The sequence below is a fragment of the Denticeps clupeoides genome, chromosome 14 (genome assembly GCF_900700375.1).
Source record: "Denticeps clupeoides chromosome 14, fDenClu1.1, whole genome shotgun sequence".
Taxonomy (NCBI): domain Eukaryota; kingdom Metazoa; phylum Chordata; class Actinopteri; order Clupeiformes; family Denticipitidae; genus Denticeps; species Denticeps clupeoides.
In genome coordinates this window covers 13,400,443-13,425,855 of record NC_041720.1, presented here as the reverse complement: position 1 = coordinate 13,425,855, position 25,413 = coordinate 13,400,443, and the positions used below count along the sequence as shown (strand labels likewise).

Sequence of the window (25,413 nt, the reverse complement as noted above, 5' to 3'; positions counted from 1 at the left end):
TACACACACACACACACACACACACACATACACGCTCTAGTTTTCAATATTAATAAATCGTCACTGGCAGTTACTGATTTGTCCTGACCTCTTACATGATATATCACTTATTAAATGGAAACTGAAACTGCTGCAGTACCACATAATGAATAGTTATGTTTTATTATACAACCTAATCTTATGTGCTAATAAAATAAGAGCAAAACTATATGTATAACTGCATAATATAATATAGAATTTTTAGCAAAAATTGAGGAGGCACTATGTAATATTCAGCACAGAGATCTTGATAAAGTATACATGTATATGTTTTTTTATTAGAATACAATCAAGGCTAGAATGACAACTGATTTCCTTTTGATTTGTAGAAGTTGGGTTAGATACTAGCTAGGTCAGAACATTTAATGTTAGGTCAGTCAAATGTCATTGCTTTAAGTGTTAAGTGTTAAGTTCATGTGCCTTTGATTTAAGGATTTATACATAACCAGGGGGATAATAATGTTACATAATAAGAGGATGCTTGACATTAGGCTATTGACTTTAGTAACTACCTGGTTATTCGCTTATATGATGGTAAAAGTAAAAAATGTGAAGCCATTCCTCTGCATTTCTTAGGCTTAATTGTGCTATCTGGGTGCTCCTGGCCCACCAGATGGCACACATTCACATGTCTCTATCGTGCTTTGTTGATCCCTGTATGCCACATGCTTTGTGGTTTCAGGTTTGTATGTTTCTAACCTTAATGCCTTGTTAATATTCTCTTCATTAAAACTCACACTGTCAAGATGTCATGTGGCTGCGTTGCATTCACCCAAAGTGACATGACAATAATGTCTAATTAAATCAGACCATTAAAACATTTTACGTTGTACCTGTTTGCAAATGGTTTGTACAGCTGATGGGCATGGTTTCATTCCGCTCATCCACCCCTCACAGCGATGTTAACCATTTAAACTCAGTTGCGTTAAATCCCCAAACCTGTAGAAGTTTTAATCATTTGTAAACTTAATAAACCTTATAAACAGTTTATGAATGACTTTCTGTTTTCAACCCCTAAAATAAATAAACGACTTCGAACAATAGTGTTATTATTCATTGACCCATTCTGCCCAATGCTGCTCATTTCTGTTTTTGAAATTTGTGGGCTTTTTGTCCATGGAAGATTGGGCCAGACACTGGTGCGACGGTTAGCAACGTACCACCACCGCCACCACCCTGCTTTTGACCCCTGACAATGTGGTGGTGGTGGTGGTGTTTAGTGGAATGTCACTCTTACCTGTCTTCAAAACTTAGGAGCCTTACATCTAATTAGCCTTTTTCGGCTACTCGTGGGGGGTGGCCTTTTTTTGATGTGTCAAGAAGCCTAAGTTCATATTTTTTGTATTTCAAATTTGGTTTAATTAAATAAAATAATGTCTACGACAAAGATATTCAGTTTCTTGTGGGTAAAGTCTACACTATCAGTGGAATTTACTGAGATGCAAAGTGGCCCCTCCAAAAATCTTACCTTGGGCTCCAAATTTGTTAGGTTGAGTATGAGTAAAAAGTGTAAAACTCGAATGAGTAAAAAGTGTAAAAAATAAAGTGGTGTAAACTTATTTTTTAAAAGTTCGTTCGGTTGTGCCCGAATGAACACGCCCGATGTTTGAAGTCCGGCATGCTTCTTTTCGGGCAACAGCACCACCTTGCGGCGGCGGTAAGAACTACACTCTTTGTGTTGAACTACAGTCACGTCGCTTTTATCGACCTAAATCCCACCTGCGTGTGCGGGAATACAGCCAACGCATCTTGTGAATAAAACAAAAATATATATATGGAAGAAAGCACGCATACACCAAATCACGATTTGAAGGGTGGACACAGGTTCAGGGCATCATTTTATATTTATATATATAAATACCTGTTGCCAGGTATTTGACCGGTGATTATTTATCACCGAAGGGAGTGTTGTATAAATGTTTTACCGTAAATGTACGACTCTGTGTTGTGTTTTAGAACCTGTAGACAGGTTAAAAGGGTTTTTTTTTTTTTTTTTTTTTGCTGAGGGCAGCGGAGCGGGGGCGCGGTGACTCGGCACTGAATATTCCAGCAGACGCCGCTCTGCTCCCAGCGGCGGAGGCTGGAAAAGATGGCAACCCAGAAGGCGCACGGAGCCACGACGTCCGGTGTTTGCAGGGGGACAGCGGTGGAAGCCTGCCTGAAATGGGACTGAGGAGACCGCGGGCTGCGCGCACAAGAGGCCGGAGAGAGATTCGGTTGTGAAAAAAAAAGCCAAAAAAAAAAAAAAAAAAAAGCAACAACAAAAAAGCAAAAAAAAAAAACGATAAGGAGGAATCTGTTTCGTCGCATCCTCCTGATTCTTCCAGCATCCGCACGTCCCCGGCGGCCTTTCATACTGTAGCGCAGGCGTACGGCGCCACTGCAAATTCATATTTATACAGCACCTTGTTTTTTTTTGGGTTTTTTTTGGTGTTGTGTCGTTTAATAAGTCGGAAGGGGACACGCCGGACACGCCGTCGCCGTAATTCTTCGTTTTGTCGCCGCGGTGGAGCGAGGGGAAAGATGAGGTAAGCAAAAGCATGCGCTGTGTGAATGCGGCGTGCGATTTACACCCTTTTATTGGATTTCGGAGGATGCTGTCAGATAAGCCGACCGCATCCCATTAACGCTGTCGAGTGAAAAAGGAAGAAAAAAATAGTAATAATAATAAAGCCCCACTAAAGTCGGCTTTGTAATTAAATGCGTGTTTTTTTTTTGTGGAAACACGCGGCTGGATATATGCGAAGCGGTAAAAAAAAGTATATATATATATATATATACAAAATAATGCGCTTATAATGCCAGACGATGAGGGCAAGGGCATGGTAGTGGGGGCAAAAGGAAGAAGGGGGCATAAAGGACGCGTCACCGAGGGCGTGGCCAGCGCGGAGAGGAGCGGTTGTCATGGAAACGAGACTACACGTGTGGGGCGTGTGTGGCCGCTCTCGATTCGCTCGTACCCGTGGCCGTAGCCCCCCGCTAATTAATACCGCAATTAAACCAAGACGGACGGTATATACATCAAAAACAATTTAGGACAAACAATATTAAAATACCATTAATATAACTTTAAAATGAAAGATTTCTCCCCTTTGCCCTTTTCAGTTGTCCATGTTTTCATTTTATGGATTACATGTTCTTCGGCATTTAAATTTGATTATTATTAACCACATGACTAAAATGGCTCGATGTGTCCTGTTTTAAAATTTTTACATTCATTTAGTTACATTGAATTTCAGGCTTTATCATCCAGCCCAGTATGACTTGGAATGAGCCAAGCAGCACATTTAGCATGCACTGTTAGACGTGCTACATATGGCACAAAAGTTTAACATATTTAAAAGTGAAAGTGATCATTTTGGTCATTGTGATACATACACAGCACACTGGTGCACACAACAAAACGTGTCCTCTGCATTTAAGCATCACCCTTGGTGAGCAGTGGGCAGCCATGACAGGCGCCCGGGAGCAGTGCGTGGGGACGGTGCTTTGCTCAGTGGCACCTTGGCGGTTTGAGATACGAGTCCGCTTCCTTAGCTGCTAAGCCACCACTGCCCCGCATGCTGCATTATTATTATTACACGCATAGCATATATACATGATATAAGATAATTGATAAAATGTCCTTACAGCATGTCGCAGCAGTTTATGAAAGTCACGCTGCACTGACAGTATACGGTCGGTGTGCAAAGCCCAGCGCCGTTGTTCCAGCACCGCAACCAGGCCCAGCAGTGAACTAACGTGACCCAGAATGAATAATCTGATCTGTTTCTTTTAATATCCCTAACAGTAGATCTTTTTTAAGGTTTGCTGTTAATTCCCAGTTAACGTCAGATTACATTCAACCAGTGTCTTTAGTGCCAGTGTCATGTGCCAGTGGGAAAGATAGACTCTTCCATGCCTTTGATAGGACATGTTGCCTTCTGTCTTTGGAGAACCAATTATAGGGTGGTGTCTAGTGGGCAAGACACTCGCATATGAACCAGACCACCACAAAGTCCCAGGTTCAAACCCCACTTACTACCATTGCATGCCTGAGCAAGATTCTTAACTCCAGGGGGACTGTCCCCTTAACTACTGATTGTAAATCACTCTGGATAAGAGCATCTGATAAAATGCCGTAATGTTTGAGAAAACGTTTGTTATGTTTTATCTACTTCATCCTAAATGCTTTGGCCGCTGGTGGTGAAACTGTTTCCTGGGTGCAAGGTCATGATGAATGAAACCGGCAGGGATGACCTGATGAAACTGGGGTCCCAATCACTGATCCACTTTAATAATAACATGATTTGAGGAAGGACAGGAAAATGGACAAATTTCTCCACCTATTATCTGCAAACGCAGTCTGCCAGTTCTTTGTAAATATTATAAAGCATCTCTTCCATGCTGCAGAGCTCAGGAGTGTTCTGGTGTATTGTATTTGAATGCTGTGGTTAATCTGGGATTAAGATTAATCTGGAATGCCTTTTCTACCCATTGTCGATTGTGTGTTGGCATGTACATGTGATGGCACGAGAGCTGTCGAGGGAGTGCTGCAAGATGGCCTCCTTCGATTGGCTGATTTTTTTGGCAGACAAAGCTGTAGTGCTTCTCATTTTACCAGGATGTTTTAGCTCTGACCTTCGGTTTACCCATGCTTGGCTTCTGTGATGACCCAGTTCACTGATGTAGACCATATCTCACGTGTCTGTGATGAAAGGCATGTCAGAAAAGATGGCCAAGAACTTTTTTTTTTTAATTTTTTTATTTGGTGCTTGCAGATTGCGAACTGGACATTATAATTGGCCTTTTGAGAATCCGAGTCACATGTACACATCAAAGGAATGCTTATAAACAAATATTTTGTCTTAATGAATTATTAATTATGCATGTAACGTTTGTATGAAACCTTGATGAACACCTCACTGATGTTAAGGTACAATTCTCCCAACAGTTTCATGTAGAACGTTTTATTCGAGACACGAGGACACAAAAGGCATTATATTGATCCTAGTGAACTTCAGTTCATCTGTTGGGAAGTGTATTGATATTTGTCGGCTATACAGTTCACGTCCATGACCCACATGTTTCCTGTATGTGGCCACAGAGTGAATGGAACTAGATGGGCACCTCCCACGTCCATATGTATTGTTGAAATCCTTCACAGATTATGTTGAGCAAGAAATCAGGGCGGCTCATTTTTTTTTGCATTTTTTCCACAGTGTTGGTTGTCCTGTAACTAGTTCTGTCTGAATCCTGTGCAAAGGGAAAGCACAAAAAATATAATGTACAGTGAACAATTGCTTTGCATTCATTTTGTTAGATGCTTTTCAGTGCTGCGAGCACATCCCTCACATACTCTGTGCAAATACATACTCTATGTTGGATAGAGTAAAGTCAATAAAAGTTATTACTGAGAGCATGGATTGTTTTGCTTTGCGACAATAGGGTTCTGGGATGAGCTGCTGCCTCATTATGACCTTGAACTAGACAAGAATGGGTTTAGGCAGGCATGTGTACAGTTTTTTTGATCCCCTATTTTATCTTTTTATTTCTGAATTTTAAATGAAGCTAATGGCACCAGTTCCCAATATAAACTACAGACAATTGCAATTTATAGTTCGCCCTTGTCCATTTTTGTCACTGTTGTGCAATTAAAATAGTATTAACATGTTAGACCATGTTTAGGGCAGGTTCCGTTGTATGATCATTATCCCATGCAGACATATTCGGAAGTCCGAAGAATTAGATCACTTGTGTGTCTTGAGGAAATGTGCCAATATATTGTTTTTGCACTCTGATTAGCAAAAGCTTTATAATATAGCTGTCCGTGCAGCCAAGGTCCTCCATCTGTAGGAGGTGCCAGAGAGGCCCATCACAGCTCTATGGGTGAAAGTCAACCTGCTGTTTGAAGACCTTACCTTCGCACCTCAGGCTATCTGGATATGGAATAAAATACATTTATGGTACTCCGTAGCCGCTTGGTTCCATTGCTCGTCTCTGCCATAGGAACCCTGCGTTCAAATTGTGCGCCTAGTGGGTAAGGAAGCGGACACGTAATCAGAAGGTTGCCAGTTTGAATCCCGAACCGCCGAGGTGCAACTGAGGTGCTACTGATCAAGGTACTGTCCCCACACACTGCTCCCCGGGCGCCTGTCATGGCTGCCCACTCACAGCCCACTCGGTGATGGGTTAAAAGCAGAAGACAAATTTCACTGTGAGCACTGTGTACTGTGCTGCTGTGAATCACAAGTGACAATCACTTCACTTCATGAGGTGCTACTGATCAAGGTACTGATCCCACACACAGCGTTTTTCATGGATGCCAACTGCTCACTGAAGGCGATGGCTTAAATACAGAGGACACATTTCATTGTGTCACTATGTGCCGTGTTTCACAGTGACATCTGCTTCACTTCAAATGCGGACTGATAAATGAGAACCGAACTCCCATCAGTAGGACTCCGACCTCAAAAGCCTTGTTTAAATTTTTACGAATTTGGAAGCTACAGTCACCTCACAAGGAGTTGTGTGTGTACATATGAGACGTTTGAGGAGTGTGTGCATGCCGTGCTGCTGTCATATGTCATGGCCGTCCAATCCCTTTAGCGGATGAGCTTGATCGACCAAAGCAATGCGACTTGGGGAGTCATGTGACCTTTCCCTTACACACTCTCTCTCCCTCTCTCTCTCTCTCTCTGTCCCCGGGAGCGACCGGATGTGTTTGGAACTCGAGATCCCCTAGATCCTCTCAATTCTCCTCAACCCCTTCCAACTCCCGTCATCACCCGACTCTCGCCTCCTCCTCCACTTCCTCCCTTTCCTCCCTTTTACCCCCACAGTAACCACCAGGCCATGTTCTCGTTTGACGAGTATGGGTAAGTCTTCTCTTCTCGTTCTTAGGGTCATTAGCGCTGCCTAATGACACGTTGACTCAGAGGAGCTGGATATAGTCACACCACATGCCACATGAAGTGTGTTCCAATCAGTCTGAGTGTGTGTGTGTGTGTGTGTGTGTGTGTGTGTGTGTTAATAGCCTTTATTAAGCTTTGCACTTGATGGTGAGTTCTTGTCTCCATTTGAGTTGAGGAGGAAGCATCTCACTGGAGTTTCTGCCCAATCCTGGTTCATTAAAGCCTAATCCCAGCGTAACCCCTTTGTGAGCCACTGTCTTTCAGAGGTTCCTGCTGGTGCTGAGGATGGGTGTGTTCAGGCCGTGTCGATGCAGTTGGTCTGTTGCACTAATGAGCCGTGTCTCTATTACACTCTTCTCCGTATGTGTGTGTGTGTGTGTGTGTGTGTGTGTGCTCCACTGGCTTTTGAACTAATCCTGCCTGACATGACAGCCCCACCCCCGTGACTGTTGATACAGGTCTGACGGTGGCAGCGGCCTGATTCAGGGGGCGGTCTCCGGGTTTGCTGATTGGCCGATGCCGCTGTCAGTCACCGGGTCCTCTGGGGCCTGGCTGGTGTCTGACCTTGGAGTGGACTGCTGAACCTGGCCAGGGATCCACTTCCACTCCCATCATTCTCTCCTTCACCTTTACTGGCTCCATCCATCTTGTTTCATTTACGCAAATCCGTCCGTACTGACGCATGTTAACGCCGCTTCCATTCCAGAAGTCTTCTGGCTGCCCTCCATGTAAATGGAGGTGTTTCCCTTTAAGGATTAGGATGCAACCTGCTGGAGAGCCGTTGGGCTGCCGGTGGGGGGAAGGGCTCCCCGCTCCCTCGTCCGCGTTCTCTGCTTCTCATCGTCTCCATACCCCGTCCTCCGTCTGTCCGCCTGCCTGCATCTGGCCCTTCGCTCTCACTGCCTCTGACGTGTCTTGTTGTTTGCTCGTCGGCTCAAGGCGAGCATTTCTGGGCGTGCGCCACCGAACGCCGCGACTCCTGCGCCGGCTTTTGTTGTCTGCTGCAGCCTCGTCATCCCCCTCACTATCGCGTCCGCGTTTACGCTTATGGCCTCAGACAGTCTGCAGCCTCCATTTATCCTCTGCGCTAAAAATAGAAGGAGAAAGTATAATTAGTCTTCACCTGCACGCCTCGCTCTCTCCTGTTCCCAGCATGCCCCTCTCCACGACGACACGGAATGTCGCATCAGCAGTGACTGTACAACGGATGCTATGGGAGGTGTCCCCTTCCAATAGGAAGGAGCCCTCCATTTTCCAATAGGTGCAGCTGGAACCTGGGGCTCTACGATACGGCCTAAAATCCATATTACAATATGAATTTAGCCATAGACAACAACAACAACAAACAACAACAAAGTGAAGTGATTGTCACATGTGATACACAGCAGCACAGCACACGGTGCACACAGTGAAATTTGTCCTCTGCATTTAACCCATCACCCTGAGTGAGCAGTGGGCAGCCATGACAGGCGCCCGGGGAGCAGTGTGTGGGGACGGTGCTTTGCTCAGTGGCACCTCAGTGGCACCTTGGCGGCTCGGGATTCGAACCGGCAACCTTCTGATTACGGGGCCGCTTCCTTAACCGCTAGGCCACCACTGCCCCGGGGTATATTGTGGTTCGTGAAGTAAATTTACGACCCCGTCTAGGGGTTGGGAAACGTGACAACAAAGCAGAGGATATACACACGTACCAGGCCGGAGTGAAATACCGTGCACGTATTACAGAGAGAAGTTCCGTGCATAACATCCGACACGAGGAACACAACACGCACACAAAAGGAGAGCGTCACGAACGCGAGGCGAGACAGGGGAGCGAGCGCGTGTACACGGAGACGAAAACCCAGTTGTGGAGAGGCGCATGGAGGCAGGTCAACTTCCACGGCATTAATTGACGAACCCCCCCGAGACCTTGTCTCGTCTTTTTCGCGTCAGCATCCATGGACGTTGCAGCTGAGGCCGACTTCACGCTCGCGAAAAAGACGAGACAATGTATGGGAAGGCAGGGAAGCAGGACAGGGGAACAGGCAATGACAGGAACGCTCTAACTTGGGTTGAGGTTCAGAGCCGAGTCGTTGAGTTTTCTTTTTTTATAAGCGAAGTGATTGTCACATGTGATACACAGCAGCACAGCACACGGTGCACACAGTGAAATTTGTCCTCTGCATTTAACCCATCACCCTGAGTGAGCAGTGGGCAGCCATGACAGGCGCCCAGGGAGCAGTGTGTGGGGACGGTGCTTTGCTCAGTGGGAACCTTGGCGGATCGGGATTCGAACCGGCAACCTTCTGATTACAGGGCCGCTTCCTTAACGCTAGGCCACCACTGCCCCATGTTCACAGGCATATAAGCGTATAATCAAAATCCCTCCCGTTGGCCAGATTTATACCGCACAGCGTTATGCAGTTTAAACTGCGCAGCCCCACTGGAACCACGCATCAGCACCTCTGGGTTTGACTGGTAATGAAATCAAAAAGGACATAATACCGAAAACCAGCTCCGCTTGCCACCTGTGACATACCACAGGCCCGTGCGCCAGACCTTTGACCTCTGTAGGATACGTGTTGACTGAGCCATGTTTTATGAGCCATGTTCACATTATCCTGTGGTGGTGCATGATATAAAAAAAAGGAAAGCTGCCGACTTTATACAGATGGTCTTCTGATGATAAAATGTGCTTTGCTTTTCAGTCATTCCAAGTGATAAAAATAACACAATGACACGGGGATGCTGGTCGGATGCTTGGGTGGTAGTAGCCTGGTGGGTAACACACTCGCCTATGAACCAGAAGACCCAGGTTCAAATCCCACTTACTAACATTGTGTCTCTGAGCAAGACACTTAACCCTGAGTGTCTCCAGGGGGGGACTGTCCCTGTAACTACTGATTGTAAGTCGCTCTGGATACGGGCGTCTGGTAAATGCTGTAAATAAATAAACAAATAAATAAATAAATGCTGGTTCATGTGGGTGCTGGGCACGTTGCTGAATGCATCGCTGATTGAAAAATGTAGGTAAAAATCTGTAGTGCTTTAGGGACAGTGCTGGTGTCTGCTTCAATGTGGAATAAAAATGCACTGAATTTGGATCACCATGACTCTTAAATTGTAACATTTGTGGAGAGACAATATTTTTTTACAAATGGCAAAAAGGATTCATTGTTATTCTCATGCTACAGGCTTAGTACTGTAATATTTTTCAATCAATCAATTAATCTAACTTTGTTAATATACTGCCTTTCATGCAGAACAGCAATAAAATGAAAGTTTAAAAATGAAATATTTGTAATTTTGGTTCGTTCTTTTTAAATTGTTATAGAACCGGTTAAAACAAGATTGGACAATAAAATAAACACAATTAAGTAAAAAGAAATAAAGGTCATGCTAACCTAAACATGTCTTATATTTGGAAATTTTGGCCTCCAACCATGTGAATTTTTCCATCAAAAATTCGGTGATGCTGCCCAATTCTCCGCGCAGTTCTCCCTCCCAGCTACATTCCCCTCCATGTCAAATTACGACTGGCCTCAGATCAGTTGGGGGGGGGGCTGGAGAAGACCGTAACTGTCTACACGAATTTACAGGGCACCGCCTGCAACTGCTCCCTCCCATGGTGGGTCTTCGACACTGGCTCGCTCCATCCAATCAGGTGGCTTTTGCATTACGTGAGAGAGAGCGAGTGGGGGAGAGCGAATGGGGGGGGGTGTTGGCGGGATGCTCATCGTTCATGGCACAGCTGGGAGGGGGTGGGGGATGGAGGGAGGAATAGGACGATGGGGGAGGGGGTGTGGTAATCTACTCGGCAGTCGGAGGGTGACGCCTCACTGTCAGCATCATTTCATTCAGCGCTCTCTCTCTCTCTCTCTCTCTCTCATTCTCTCTGCCTCTCATATCTCCTCTGCAGTCAGAGAGAATCCTTAGTGACAAAAGCAACGTTTTGTTTTGTCGCAATGAAGACGAGCTCCCGCCTGGCTCCATCGTTTGTCCCTCCAAGCTCTGTCTTTTTTAGAGGGAAAGTGTAGTGTGTCGGGACAAGGCAGTGTGCGTGAGAGGGACTCTTGGGAATGTCTCGGTGTCCGGTTTGCTTTCTTGAACGGCTCGCTATCGGAGCTGACATGCCAGTAGCACTTTGGTCTTGGCACTGTTAGTTATCGCAGGCTCCGCGGTTTTGGGGGGAGACTTGAATGATTTTTTTTTTTTGAAGAGAAGGACGTACCACCAAAGAGAAGCACCTGTTCCTTCCTGCTATGACCTGGGAACATGGATATTAACCTGCAGTCACATCGGTTCTACTTCCCGCAGATCTACTGCGATGGCGGTGCCCAGGTCACCGAGTATAAACCCAGGTAGGTTCCGTTCTGCATGGGTGTCGGATGGACGCTTAGGGTCTGGCTGGAATGTTAATTGACCGTCCTTCTCTGAAATAAAGGAGATGGGCGGTCAGTTGGCGGCTTCCGCTGGTTTGTGCCAAGTGTGGGGGGATGACAGTGGTGGAGTTGTTGCCACTATGCTTCTTTTGTCCTCCTTGCTTCCATTCCGTTCTATACGTCTCGCCGGTTTCTCCGAACGACCCCATCGTTCCTGAAGCCTCACTGTCATCCTATCAAAGGACACATTCTGAGGATATTGGGCATCCAGCTTAATTTGTTTGGGTCGTCTTATAGCCAGAGATTTTTGAAGCCACCAAGATTCCACACCACTTCAGATTTCATTCTCCCCTCTAATCTCACGCCTCTGCTGGCGCTTTTTCTCCTGAACCAGGCGATTAGAGCAGATTTAAAGTCCAGCGCTGTATTTTTGGTCTTAATCAGCTTTTTAATACGGTGACGGCTAAGCGTCGATCAGACCTTTCCTCCAAGTCCCAGGCTGGACGGCTGATCCGGGGACGGATAATTATTCGGTTTCTGTTTGACTTGGACTGGACGGCCGCTGGACGGCTAGTGTTACCACCTTTAAATCTGCTCCTGTGCGCCAGGACTCCGCTGTTTTCTGGGGAAGGATGTCTTGTTATATATATATATTATAATATGCTTTTAAAAAAAAAAACATTCACTTTGAGTGGTAATGCACTGCATTGTGACCTGATCATACTTCTTTGTCCTTTACATTCTTTTTTGGTTCTTTAGCAGAACGAGGGTTTTTTCCTCGTAATGCATTTGGTAGGTATGTCTCCTTTGTAGAATTTACACATCGCTCTGCGAAAGAGAACCTAACGCAGATCAGCGGCGGAGCAGACACGCTTTCATGCGAGCGCAATCGATAATGAGGTTATTAGTACACCGGGAGGGAAAGCGAAGGGGGAACGGACGAAATCATTCTTCTGCTCGCCGCTTTCCAGCAACAAATTTGACTTGCCGAGGCATTGTATGAGTTAGTTGAACCAGCTACAGGAAATCCTTTGTGCCGCAGCATAAAGCAGTGTTGCTGGCAGGTCGCCATAGAGATATGGAGGGTCCCTGGCATCCCAGAATGCATGCAGACAGGATGCCATGACGACGATGCCAAGGGAACGCACTGGGATTGCGGGGGGGGACACACCGAGAGTAAGTATAGCCTTTAATAAAATGCCTTGTACGTAGCGCTTTGTCCATTCTCTCAAATTGCACGCATTTTCACAGTAGCATTGTTATTAACACAAGTGGCTTAGTGAAAGTAATGAAATGACGAAATGTCAGCGGCTTCGAATCAGACTGCGACCGCCCTGCTGCCCATATTTCATGCTGAAAAGCGCTGAGAGGGGGTTTTAAACAAAATACAGTTAATGAAAATGGAGGTTGTGTCCAGCAGGTGCGGGGGGCGGGGGGTTAAAAAACACTCCAGCAAATTGCTCTCGGTTGGATTTATCAGCCATGGATAGCATATGAATGTCATTATGGTGACTCTTGGTAACCCGTGGTTACAGGTAACCGATGCAAGACCCTGGGGAGAAAGCCCCATCCCATAATGACCCCCCCCTCCCATTTACTATTTGTATTAAATAGACAAAAGAGGATTTTCTGAGTATATCTTTTCCCTGAGCCAATAATCTCTTTCCCAGCATTACAGCTACACTAATTTTGTGTCACACATTGTGTGTGTAAATATTTACCCACTAGAATAGGCTTTTAAATTGCCCCAAGGCCTCCATAACTGCTGTATTTTACTGTAATATGAAACATTACTGATTATAATTACCCTGCGAGCAGGAATCACAAAGATTAAATGTTGGACACAATACTGTGATCACAATTCTGTGATTTGTGATTGAAGATTCTGTGATGTACATCTCAGGACACAAACATGACGTGTATAAAAAAGATTTCAGTGTTGCACTTCTGGATATTAGTATATCGATAAGAAGTAGGACGCAGCACACAAAGCTGTATCATCTTTTATTTGTTCCAACTGTACTGAGGAGCAGAGTAGAATAAATTTAATTTGAATGTCAGGAAAATGGTACCAACAGAAGCCATCCTCTTCTCCAGAGCAGTCACTCTGTTGCTTATGTAACCCTTCATGCAGAATGCAGATTAATTTATTTTAGATTTGATTTACTTATTATGTTTTGTTCCTTTGGGGACACGATCTTTCTGTCAAGTATTAATATATTAATCCTTGGTAAGAAGCTGGCGGTGTTCTCATCTGGTCATGCAAAGATGGCCAAACTCCCAGAAGATTTAATAAAATTGGGAAGAAGTGGTGCAGTGCAGCTCTGTCTGGGCCCCATTCGACACAGAGCTTTTCTCGCAGTACTGCGCCTTGCACTCACTTTAAAAAGAGGGAAAGTGAAGTGATTGTCATTGTGAAACCCTGCAGCACAGAAGATGGTGCCGCACAACAAAATGTGTCCTGAATTTAACCCATCACCCTTGGTGAGCAGCGGGCAGCCATGACAGGCGCCCGGGGAGCAGTGTGTGGGGACGGTGCTTTGCTCAGTGGCACCTTGGCGGTTCTGGATTTGAACCAGCAATCTCCAGTTATGGGTCTGTTATCTTACCTGCTGGGCCATCACTGCCCCACTCGCTTGCGGTCAGTATAAAGGCTCAGCAATCATGCAAGAATATATATAGGCCAGTCACAATTATTACATAATTGCCTGGTTGTGAATATTTCAGACACCCAGACGCTTTATATATAAACTACCAGGTTTGAACACAACTGCTAATTTATGGGTGATGCATTTTTTTATGTTATAGAACAAAACTGTAGACAAAGGACTGAATAACACGTGTGAGGTAATAAACCAAAAAAATTAATTGCAAACTAGTTAAATATTTTAGTCTTTTCAAAGCAGGGCAGCATTTCACACTCTTGGCTTCTGTCCACCACTTTAAATTGGACAATGGGGACAGTTTCAAACTGCTTTCATAACTGCTAAATATTAAACATTTTGGGGGTCTTAAGAATTAATCAATGCACAATACATTTTTTGCAAAATGTGTGATTAATTAATTTTTTTTATCAATTGGCAGCCCTACCAATACATAAAGATAATAATGTTAAAGGTCCCCTATTATGAAATTTTATTATGAATTTTGTTTATGAAACATAAATACAAGTTCCCCCGGCCTGTCTCTGGTGCTGCAGTGGCTAGAAATGGCAATGTGTGTATGAAGAGTGCTTTGGTCATTCCACTTCACCTTTCCTTTTTCCAAAAGGAAAGGTTACCTCCCGTTTCTCATGCTTTTTCCACCAAGAACATTTCCCACCCCTCCTCCTAAATATTATTTCCACCGACCGCCATGGCTTCCAAACATGTGATGCATTGCAGTCGCTTGGTGATTGGATGTAAAAATGTGCACAAATGTATTTTTTAATCCAGTCACATGACACGCTGAAGAACCAGTGAAGAACCACTCTGGAAAAACGCCTACATGATGCCAACTTCTATAGGCCGCTCTCCTCGTCCTGCCGCTCTCCTCCTCTTTAGCATTTAAAGCTACAGACGCTGAAACTGCTTGTCCTGGGGAAATCTCATTGTGGGATTGGATCAAAGTGGCTGTAATTCTGCACCAAGGCCGATACTGTCATAATCCGGTCCGGCAGGGGCCACTCCGGGTCCGGAGTTCGGACCGGAGTTTCATGTTAGTCTTGTGTAATGTTTCCTGATTGTTTTCACCTGTGTCTGATGTATAAAGCTGCCCTGTTTGTGTCTGTTCACCGTCGGGTCATTGTTTGGTTATGTTTCCCTTGTCCTGTCTACCATGTATTAAACCCCTGTTTCATGACATCATGCATATGCGTCCGTCTTTCTCGTTATGTCCAGCCATCGTGACAGATACAATATTAGGGCACAAGTAACACCACCATGAAAGCAAAGAAATATTTAATAATAGGGGACATTAAAATACAGATAATTGCATTTCACTGTCATATTGTTTTTATATTTGGCCAGTACTTTAATTTAATTATTTTCTTTTAGTGCCCTGCATGATTGTTAGAGTTTATTTAACAGAGCTCTTACACTTTTTAAAGATTATTTTTCCTCTGTTGCATTTTATTTTTGTATGCCAGGCACATATTCCACCCCAGTTGTCAGGCTGGCGGATTAGTGGTCTTGATGGGCTGTGCAGTGAACTGAGTGTGCACAAGGGGGCTGCTCAGGCTCTCTTGGCCCCTGAATGTGTTATATTCAAACGAAACCTCTCCCAGCCTCATCTGCGCTCCTTACGTTGCCGTATGCTGAGTGCTGCAGGGCCAATTAAGTCACTGGCATTTAGTGAGGGAACTGCCTGGAGGATTTCCCCCCTTAAGACAGGGAGAGTGTGTGTTTACTGACCTGCTGTATTACTGCAGGCTTAATGTTGGTCCAGGGGCACAAGCCTATGACAGATGTGCCGAACTTCACTGACACTGGAAGTCACAAAAATTCATTTGTAACAGACGGATTAAAAAAGGGAAGAATCACAGTCTTTGTTCCACCAGTGACAGTCACAAAATCATTATACATTTGTTAGAATTAAGCCTTTAGAGGAGGTGAAATTTTACTGAATAAAAGGTTTGTCATGAAAAAAAAAACAGTACAGGAACACATTGTGTAAGGTTTGTTAGATTGTCTCTGGGGGGACTGTCCCTGTAACTACTTTATTGTAAGGCGCTCTGGATAAGGGCGTAAATATTGTTTATTTGTTTCATTTTATTAATAATTTTAAGTGAAGTGATTGTCATTGTGAAACACTGCAGCACAGCACACGGTGACACAATGAAATGTGTCCTCTGCTTTTAACCATCACCATTGCTGAGCAGTGTGTAGGGACGGTGATTTGCTCATTGGCAAAATAAGATTTTATGTTTAGAGATCTGAAAAGCTTCTTTTAAACCTCAAACTCACAAATTTCACCTGGTAGAAATAAAACCATCAGTGTTTTCATGGAATGTTTTATGCCTGTCTTTTAATGGTCTTGCCATTATGTGTTTGATATTTTAATCTCATGCAAATAGTGACATGCAGTCTCGTAATGTCTACTAATGTATGTGCAGCATATGATGTAAAAATCACGACTCTGAATATTTAGTTGTTTGTGCTTATTCAACATAATTTAAATATAAGTTTTATATAAAAAAAAAAACGACATAAATTAAATGCCTGGCTCAGCCTCGCAGGCTGGCAGCTGTTCGCTCTCGCTTCCTTTTTTTTTTTACCGCAGCAACCCTTTGAAGACAGAATTTGGTAAAAGAAATAGATACCACAGCACCTACTTAGTGGATGAAGCGTTCCTGCATTTCCTCTGAACACGAGATGAAATTAAATGAAATGCATCAGCATACAGGAAGCCTGCATTGGATTTGCTGAGTCATTTCATGTCTTAGTGGAATCGCGTTGTCAGAAATGAGGACATTATTCTGTGCTAGTGGACGTGTCCCAGGTGCACGTGTGTGCCACTCTGACCAAAATAATCCTTCTCAACCTGTTCAGGGACATGACTTCATTCCCACTGGACCTTTCCATGTTTAGTGATTTTGTAGGTCTATGTGTACTCTTCAGTGGTCTTTGAGTGTGTGTGTGTGTGTGTGTGTGTGTGCTCTAACTCTGGACTCTAAATATAGATCTGAAGCTCTTAATTTATACAGTAGGAGCGAAGGCATGGGAAGGTTTTCACCAGCAGTTTGAAGAAAAGGCCCTTTGACTTGAAATGGAAAGTTCTGAGTTATTATAAAGTATAGATGTTCGCTTATTAAATCAAAGCAGTGAACCGGAATGCAGATGACACCTACATTTGAACGAGTCATGCTCAGTTAATTCGCATGATAAATGCACTTTCCTCTCGGCACGCTTTCTCCCAGCGGTGTCCTTGACCGAGCCGAATATCTCCGAGTGAGTGCCAGCAGTGCTGCTGGGTGCTGGCAGCTACTTCCTGATGCTATACATATCACAATACAGAACTCTCACTTCCCATAAACGCTTAGTCCTACTCAGGGTAGTGGCTGCTGGAGCCCATCCAGAGCAGGGCGGGGCCCTCCATAGGGTGCTCACACTCAAATACACCATTCACTCACACCTACGGACAAGTCGTCAAACCACCTAACGTACATGGCATTGGACAGGGCAGGAAACCGGAGAACATGGGCTAAACCGTGCCAACTCGGGGAGAGCAGAGGGCTCCACACACACAAGGTCCAAGTAGGGATTTGGGGCCGCGAGGCCAGGTCACTAACTGCCACACCACCACATAAACCCCAAAACAGAACATTGTATATTTAAGCATGTTATCGAGTGGTGTCCCTACATTTGTATGTGCTAGACCTTTGGGGTCTTGTTTGAGCTGTGCAAGGGACCCTTGAAGATATTTGGCTGGCTGTGTGAGGACTAGTGTGTGGTGTACCATGGGATGGGTACCTGTCTGCTCATGGGTACGCTTCTCAAAAGGCAGGGCCAGGTGACTGACTCAAAAATGAGGCCTTCATAGGTGAAACAAGAAAGAAACATGATCTCTAATGATTTTGGTGACCTACTGCGGAGGGGTGGGTTCAAGTCATTCAGAATGTTAGTTTAGGCTAGTTAGTTTCTCTTCTTCAAGAGACAGATCTACTACCATAAAAAGACAGGTGTTTTTATGGTAGTACCCTAGTCTGGTTCAAACCCCATTTGTGTCCCTTGTGTCTCCGTGGGGTCTGTCCCTGTAACTACTGATTGTAAATCACTCCGGAAAAAGGATGTCTGGTTAAAGGCAGTAAATGTCATATTTTTATATGAATCCTGAGGACTTTATACCAGCAAACGTTCCCATGCTTAGGGCATAGCGCTGCGCTTAATGCCAGTTTGAGAACTGTGTATATATTCACGATATATTAACTCTCTGCGAGCACAGCACTGATAAGCCGTGGAAGCTTGACTATCGCAGGGACATGTGAGTGTGACATGTTACTACTGGCAGATTACAGATCTTTTAAAATGAAACTAATCTGATGTAAGCAACCCATTCTGTTTTGACTTTGCTCTTCAGGGATTTGTGCACAACTGGTTCACGGTGAGGTTGGCTATGTGTGTCTGCTGACAAAGTAGTATGGCCACTATAAATACTATGATCATAAATGGTTATGACTGTATGCTGTCTAAAAATGGGAGACCAGGCCTCTTAATGCCTTAATCCCCAGAAGGTGGGGTTAGTATCATTATTATACGTCTGTACACGTGATGCCAAAACCTCAAGTAAACATTTTTTCACTTTCATTATGGGGTGTTGTGTGTAGAATTCTGAGGGAAAAAATGCATTTAATCCATATTGGAATAAGGCTGTAACATAACAGAATGTGGGAAAAGTGATGCGCTGTGAATACTTTCCAGATGCACTGTATAGATGTAAACAGAAATAGTTATAGTCATGACTGGACACAGAACCCTTCAATAGCTATTCTACATTGTTCCGGTTATTATAGGGTACTAGTACACAAAAAAATTATATTGATATTTATCATTATGCCAACTATTTTTGTTGAAGCGACAAACCTTTATTTCTGAATATGATGAAGAAGATTGTTTTAATTAAAGAAGAGTAAATGCAAAATTCTTGAAAATGCCTGGAATTTCACACTCTCTGTTCCCTGCAAGCTGACGGTTTACCCAGTTGTGTGTTTCTGAATCTGCCAGGACGTTACCTTAGCTCTGGCCCTAAACCATGCTCTGTCAGCTGATGCTGTGATGCAGCTTCCAGGGTGTTCTCAGACGCGTGGGTAATCTGAAGTGCCCGGGAAGCTTCTGTTTTCATTCATTCATTCATTCTGTTTTTTAGTAATGAACGGCAGAATCGGTTAATTAAAGTCATTCACAGATATACTTTTTGTACAACATGTATGGAAAGGGGTACAGGGGTTTTGCATCCAGAGATCATGTCACGGCTGCAGCTCCAACCCAGGATCCACAGGGGGGCGCACTCGCACACATCGACCCGGAAGTAATCCACCCAAAGGTCAACAACCAGGATTAAAGCACCACAAACCTTCCAAACTCATTGTCGATTTTTATTACGTGGCTGTAAGCCTCACCTGATCTGATTTCTTCCTTGCTGACGTTTGACTCTGACCTCGATTTCTGGATAATCCTCGCCTGCTGCTGTTCGAACCTGATGGCCCTTGACCCCCGCTCCATCCATGACGTTGCTTCAGCCTTCTCCTCTGATGACCCTCCTGGTACTGACCATTTCTGTTTGACTCCTCTTCAGCCTCTGGCCCCCGACACATGCTGCTTTACGGCAGAACTATCTTCTCTTCTATCCAAACCATATTTATCTCCTGCTGCGAAGAAGACATCCGGACGTTGCATCGCTCTTCGTCCATGGCTGCTCACCTCCAGTCACACCTGTCTGTTCAGCCCCTGCAAGTGCGCCCCCAGGATCTGCTGCCTGATACTGCATGGAGCCTGGCCCAGTAGTGCAGGAGCAGGAGGGATGAAGTGCCAGTGTGAATCAGGCTACAGGGAGGTAGAGAGGAAGAGTAAATGTGACAGACCGGTCCATAGCTGAAGGAAAAGTCGAGGCAAAACTAAAACCCTGAAACAAAAATGAGGGCTTACATAGGGTTTATATTTGTAGCGTCAAAGCTCCTTCACTCTTCTTTATTATCTGAAATTGAACCAAAAATGTCTTGTAAATTAACCTCTCAGTAATACAGCATGACTGCAGTTGACACACAGAGGACTGATGCTGACACACATGCTGATTTTTCATTTTTTTAGAGACGTGGCAGAACAGAGGTATGCAGGTAAAATTGGTGAAAGTGAAAGAAGACGAAGAATGAGGAAGAGGTGTATGCGTGCGCTGACATTAGCATCCGCACAGATGAATTATCCATGAGCTGCACAGGCAAGCGGCTACGCTAACGCCTACTCTGATCTTCAGAGGGACTGACAGATTGCCTGCTGGCTGCTCTCTGGCTGCTGCACACTGCAAAGCACTGTGGGACACACACACACACACACACACACACACTGGACAAACGAATCCTCAGAGTAAAATTGATTTAGATGAATGAGATGAACAAAGATTTGAACGATACCGTTACATTGTAATAATACAATGTTGTAGCAGTAGCTGTACATAATAGCAGTAATACATGTATCCAATGGTATGATGAGTGATTGTGAAAGGCAAAATCTATATAGTAATAAGAATACGATGATGCACCATAATACTTTTTTTATATGAATTAACAGTCATGCATTTCTGAAATACTAACCCAATTCCATAAATGCATGAATCCGACGATGGATTATGCTCCAGATTAACTAGTTGTGATCACCATTTTTATATAAGGCCGGTGCCACTTCTGCCCTGTTCTCCACAGATCCAATTATCATGAAATCTCCAGACATTAAAACCTATGAAGCATAAACGTCTCTTCTTTAATATGGACAAAAGTGCATAGTGTATACAGAGTAAACAGTTAAGAGTTGCCTTAAATGGGTTTGGATTCTTCAGGCTACCCTTTTAAGATCATGTTACACATTAGTTAAAAAGAAGGGAATGAACAGCTGAGAAGTGTGTGGCGGTCATGGCTGGTGATTAAAAGTTTAAGACAAATTTATGTTTCTCTCTTGAGGAAGAGGCAAACGTCATGACCACAAGGTTCTTGTGGATGGAATTCTGTGATGTGTTACAAAAATACAGGCCCCTAGGAAGCATTTTTCTTTCTGTTTCCCTTTTCTCGCTATCTGCATTTGTTCCGCAAAGGTGCATTCAGAAGTACTATTTGGTTTATTTATGTGTCCAAGAGAGTTAGTTAATTTTTTACAGTGTGACAGGCTGAAGGCTCTGGGTAGTGGAAGGAACGGTTGTCTGTAGTTGCCATTTTATGTAGTTATTTAGGGACACAATATTAGTGGAGACATTTTAGATAATGACACTGATGTACGAAGTCATCAGAACTGTCCTTGTCAGACAATTATTAAATATTTTTTAAATAGGTATATTCAATATAACTAGATGAAGCATACTTTATGGACTGTATTTTAATGACCGAACGCATCCTCCAAATATTCACAAATGAAAGAGTGTAAACAAAAATGATATGCTAACCTTATTTTGTTTTAATGCATTTATTTTCAGTGGAGCCCAGAAGACATGCTTGAGTCATGGAGTTTACTGTGTGCTTAGGGTCATTGTCATGTTGGATGGGAAACCTTCTGCCCAGTCTGAGGTCCTGAGCACTCTGGAGAAGGTTTTCGTCCAGGATATCCCTGTACTTGGCCGCATTCATCTTTCCCTCAATTGCAACCAGTTGTCCTGTCCATGAAGCTGCAAAACTCCCCACAGCATGATGCTGCCACCACTATGCTTCACTGTTGGGACTGTATTGGACAGGTGATGAGCAGTACCTGGTTTTCTCCACACATACCGCTTTGAGTTAAGGCCAAAAAGTTCTATTGACCAAACTGGTGGAGGACTGCAGTGATAGTTGACTTTCTACAATTTTTGCCCATCTCCCGACTGCATCTCTGAAGATCATCCATAGTGATCTTTCTCTCACCAAGGTCCTTCTCCCCCGATAGCTCAGTTTGCCGAACCTTGCTATTTGTCCCAAGCGTCTTGCATTTAAGGAGGCCACTGTGCTCTTAGGAACCTTAAGTGCAGCCGAATTTTTTTGTAACCTCGGCCAGATCTGTGCCTTGCCACAACTCTGTCTCTGAGCTCTGCAGGCAGTTCCTTTGACCTCATGATTCTCGCTTGCTCTGACATGCATTGTGAGCTGTAAGGTCTTATATAGACAGAGGTGTGGCTTCCCTAATAAAGTCCAATCAGTATAATAAAACAGAGCTGGACTCAAATGAAGGTGTAGAACCATCTCAAGGACGATCAGAAGAAAAGGACATCGCCTGAGTTCAATAGCAAAGGGTCTGAATACTTTCAGTTTTTCTTTTTGCTAATAAATCTGCAAAAATGTCAACAATTATGTGTTTTTCTGTCAATATGGGGTGCTGTGTGTACATTAATGAGGGAAAGATTTAAGGGGGTCTGGAAACGTACCTACTGTACATTACCATTAACAACAATCACCTACTGGACTCTTGACTTTGGACTTCACAATGTCACTTTAAACCCTCACTGCACAACTTGGAATCCATATTCTAAATACCGCACTGCATCACTTTGCACTAGAATAGTAAATTCTTTAAATCTTGAAAGTTATATGTTCAAACTGTTGAGAAAAAGCGCTAAATATATTTACGTTTCATTTACTATCAGATTGATTATTTTAAAAAGTAAATAAAATCACCGGATCATCTCCCTGTCACTCCCTGGCTGAGCCTCATTTCCACATTATGCTTGATCATAATTGCAAAATGTGTGATTAATTAATCAAATGTATTTAATTCATTAACCACCCTAGATTGTAGCTGTAAGTAATAATAATAACAATACTTTTTTACATTTTTAAGATGAAGTGAAGTGAAGTGACTGTATTAATGTTGTTTTGAGGAGTCAGCTGAGGATTTTCTTAAACCTGAGGGGAACAAAGTCAGTAAAGGGGATAGAAGTCATTATTACAGAAAGAGGTTTTCTTTAGGGTCTCAATGTTTCTTCTTAGCCCCAGGACACTTCATTTAAGGCTTACATTTCTGTATTTCTTTGAGGCACTGCGACTACCTCTTAATCCAGTCTCTCTCCTGTTTTCTTTCTGCCGCCACCTCTCGCTCTCTCCTCCACTGACACAGCTCTTTTCGGCCTCCCTCGCCCTGAGGGCTTTTGTTTTAATTTTAGCAATGTACAGATGGGTCTGTGTGTTATTATTTTTTGGGGGAGAAAAAACCCTCCCTCCCTAATTCTCTCCATTCTTCAGTTTTGGTGACAAATCCCTCTTGCTTGTACCATGTTCTTAGTTTAGATGCCTCCAGAGATAATGTGATGGGAAGCATTTTCTTTCTTCTATAATTAGCGATTACAAGATTGCATAAATGCTGGGCAGCAATTTTGTGTTTCTGGCCATGACAACAATCTATCTATCTATCTTTTCTATTTTTATTCTCTCCAGATACTGTGTTTGTGGGTAGGGTTGATGTGAAACTGATGAAATAAGTAAAAACTGCAGATTATCTTACATTTGTTTTAAATTAATTAAACATTCAAATGATGCCATTTAATATTGTTTATTTAAATAAATACACTGGTACCCTTTTTCTAACAAGGTGCTTCTGAAATGACTATATTTGTCTAGAATAATAAACATAAATGAACCTTGACTTAATAAAGTCAAGGTTCTTGTGAGAAACACTTGCAACAGACTCCTTCAGGCTGCCTAGTCTGGTCGTGCACGTCTGCAAATCTCTTTGAGTGCTTTACGGTAGAAAAATGTTTTTCAGTTGACAACTTTCATTTGTGTTCCACCACAAAGTTGCATGCGGTACAAAATATTTTTCCACCACCTTCGTGCAAGAACACTTAGAAGCTGGAAATTTTTGAGGGTACATGAGGAGCATTCCTGTTGCACATGTCTGCATCTTTGATAAGAGTGACGCAAAAGCAGGAAGCACTGCGATCAATCAAAATCGCAAAAAGGTTTCAGTGATTCACCAAAAGTGCAAAACACAAACAATTCACGCTGATTGGCTGTAATTGTAACATCACAAATTCTCATAGGGACTTTTTTTTTTTACTTCTCGGTCACTTTTGTCTGGAAGCTCTAAATCTCATGTGATGGGTTCAGAAGATAAACACAGATCAAACATTTGACAAAGGATGGATGAATGAATACTTGCTTTACTAATTAGGCTTCTTTGTGTTCCCACAGCGAGCAGAGCATTTGCCAGGCCCGTGCCTCAGTGATGATATACGATGACACCAGCAAGAAATGGGTGCCAATCAAGCCTGGGCAGCAGGGCTTTAGCCGTATCAACATCTACCACAACACTGCCAACAACACCTTCCGCGTGGTGGGCGTCAAGCTACAAGACCAACAGGTGCACAACACACACACACATTAAAGAACAAAGATCTGCATGTGTGTGTGTGTGTGTGTGTGTGTGTGTGTATACCTCCATGTATTCTCCAGGAGTGGATAAGCAGTAAAACATGGTTACATTTAAAATACTATTCATAATGGAATAAACCAAACAAAATATAAACACAACACTTTTGTTTTTGCTTCCATATTTCCCATATTTCATGAACATTTTTTACAGACCTCAAACATTGTTCACAAATCTGTCTAAATCGTTGTTTGTGAGCTAGTGAGCTCCTTTGCTGAGATAATCCATCCCAGGCGTGGCATATCAGGGTGCAGATTAGACAATATAAATATTGCCAAGGTGTGCCTTAGACCACCCACAATAAGGGGAGGAGGGATCAGAAAACTAATCATTTTGCCTCACACAGTTCAACACATCTCTGTCACATAGGGTTGATCAGGTTGTTGATTGTGTTCTGTGGAATGTTGGTCCACTCCTCTTCAATAGCTGTGCGAAGTTGCTGAACATTGGCAGGTACACTCTATTGTATATGCGACCCAAAGCACCCCAAACCTGCCCAATAAGTGACCTGTCCACTGAGTATGCTGGCCATGCAAGAACTTGGATCTTTTCACTTCCAGGAATTATGTACAGATGTTTGCAATTTGGGGCCGTGCATTATCATGCTGCAACATGAGGTGATGGCCGTGGATGAATGGGCCTCGGGATCTTGTCACAGTGTCTCTGTGCATTCAAAAAGCCATCAATAAAATGAACCTGTGTGTATTGTCCATAAAATATGCCTGACAACACCATAACCCGACTGTCACAATGGGCCACTCGGTCCACAACATTGATGTCAGGAAACCGCTCCCCCACACGATTCAACACACGTCATCTGACACATTTCTGACAGTTTGTGCGGTAATGTTGTGCAAGTAGATTGTTGCTTCAGCTGTCTGTTTGGCTGCTCTCAGACGATCATGAAGGTGAACATGCTGGATGTGGAGGTCCTGGGCTGGTGGGGTCTGTGGTTGTAAGGCCGGTTGGATGTACTGCCAGATTCTCTGAATTGCCTCTGGACATGGCTTATAGTAGAGAAATGAACATTCGTTTTACGGACAACAGCTC

General features: G+C 43.6%; 2 protein-coding genes across 6 annotated transcripts in view; both read left to right on the top strand.

Moving 5' to 3' along the window:
- Window positions 1-2,113: 2,113 nt before the first annotated feature.
- Window positions 2,114-25,413, top strand: part of evlb (Enah/Vasp-like b) — a 34,780-nt gene continuing 11,480 nt past the window's right edge. Inside the window, exons 1-3 of one of the 5 annotated variants that reach the window (XM_029002196.1) lie at window positions 6,881-6,896; window positions 11,131-11,272; window positions 24,126-24,254. In XM_029002196.1, coding sequence (XP_028858029.1) covers window positions 11,187-11,272; window positions 24,126-24,254 — 215 coding nt within the window. In that variant the 5' untranslated portion in view covers window positions 6,881-6,896; window positions 11,131-11,186. Of the gene's footprint in view, window positions 2,568-6,701; window positions 6,897-11,130; window positions 11,273-12,012; window positions 12,470-24,125; window positions 24,295-25,413 lie in introns of those variants that run through there. The other 4 variants (XM_029002193.1, XM_029002195.1, XM_029002194.1 and 1 more) reach the window with 4 other exon arrangements.
- yy1b (YY1 transcription factor b) overlaps window positions 18,581-25,413 on the top strand; it is a 33,163-nt gene continuing 26,330 nt past the window's right edge. The window contains exons 1-2 of the mRNA XM_029002200.1: window positions 18,581-18,592; window positions 20,880-20,884. The gene's annotated coding sequence lies outside the window, so the exon portion shown is untranslated. The remainder of the gene's footprint in view (window positions 18,593-20,879; window positions 20,885-25,413) is intronic.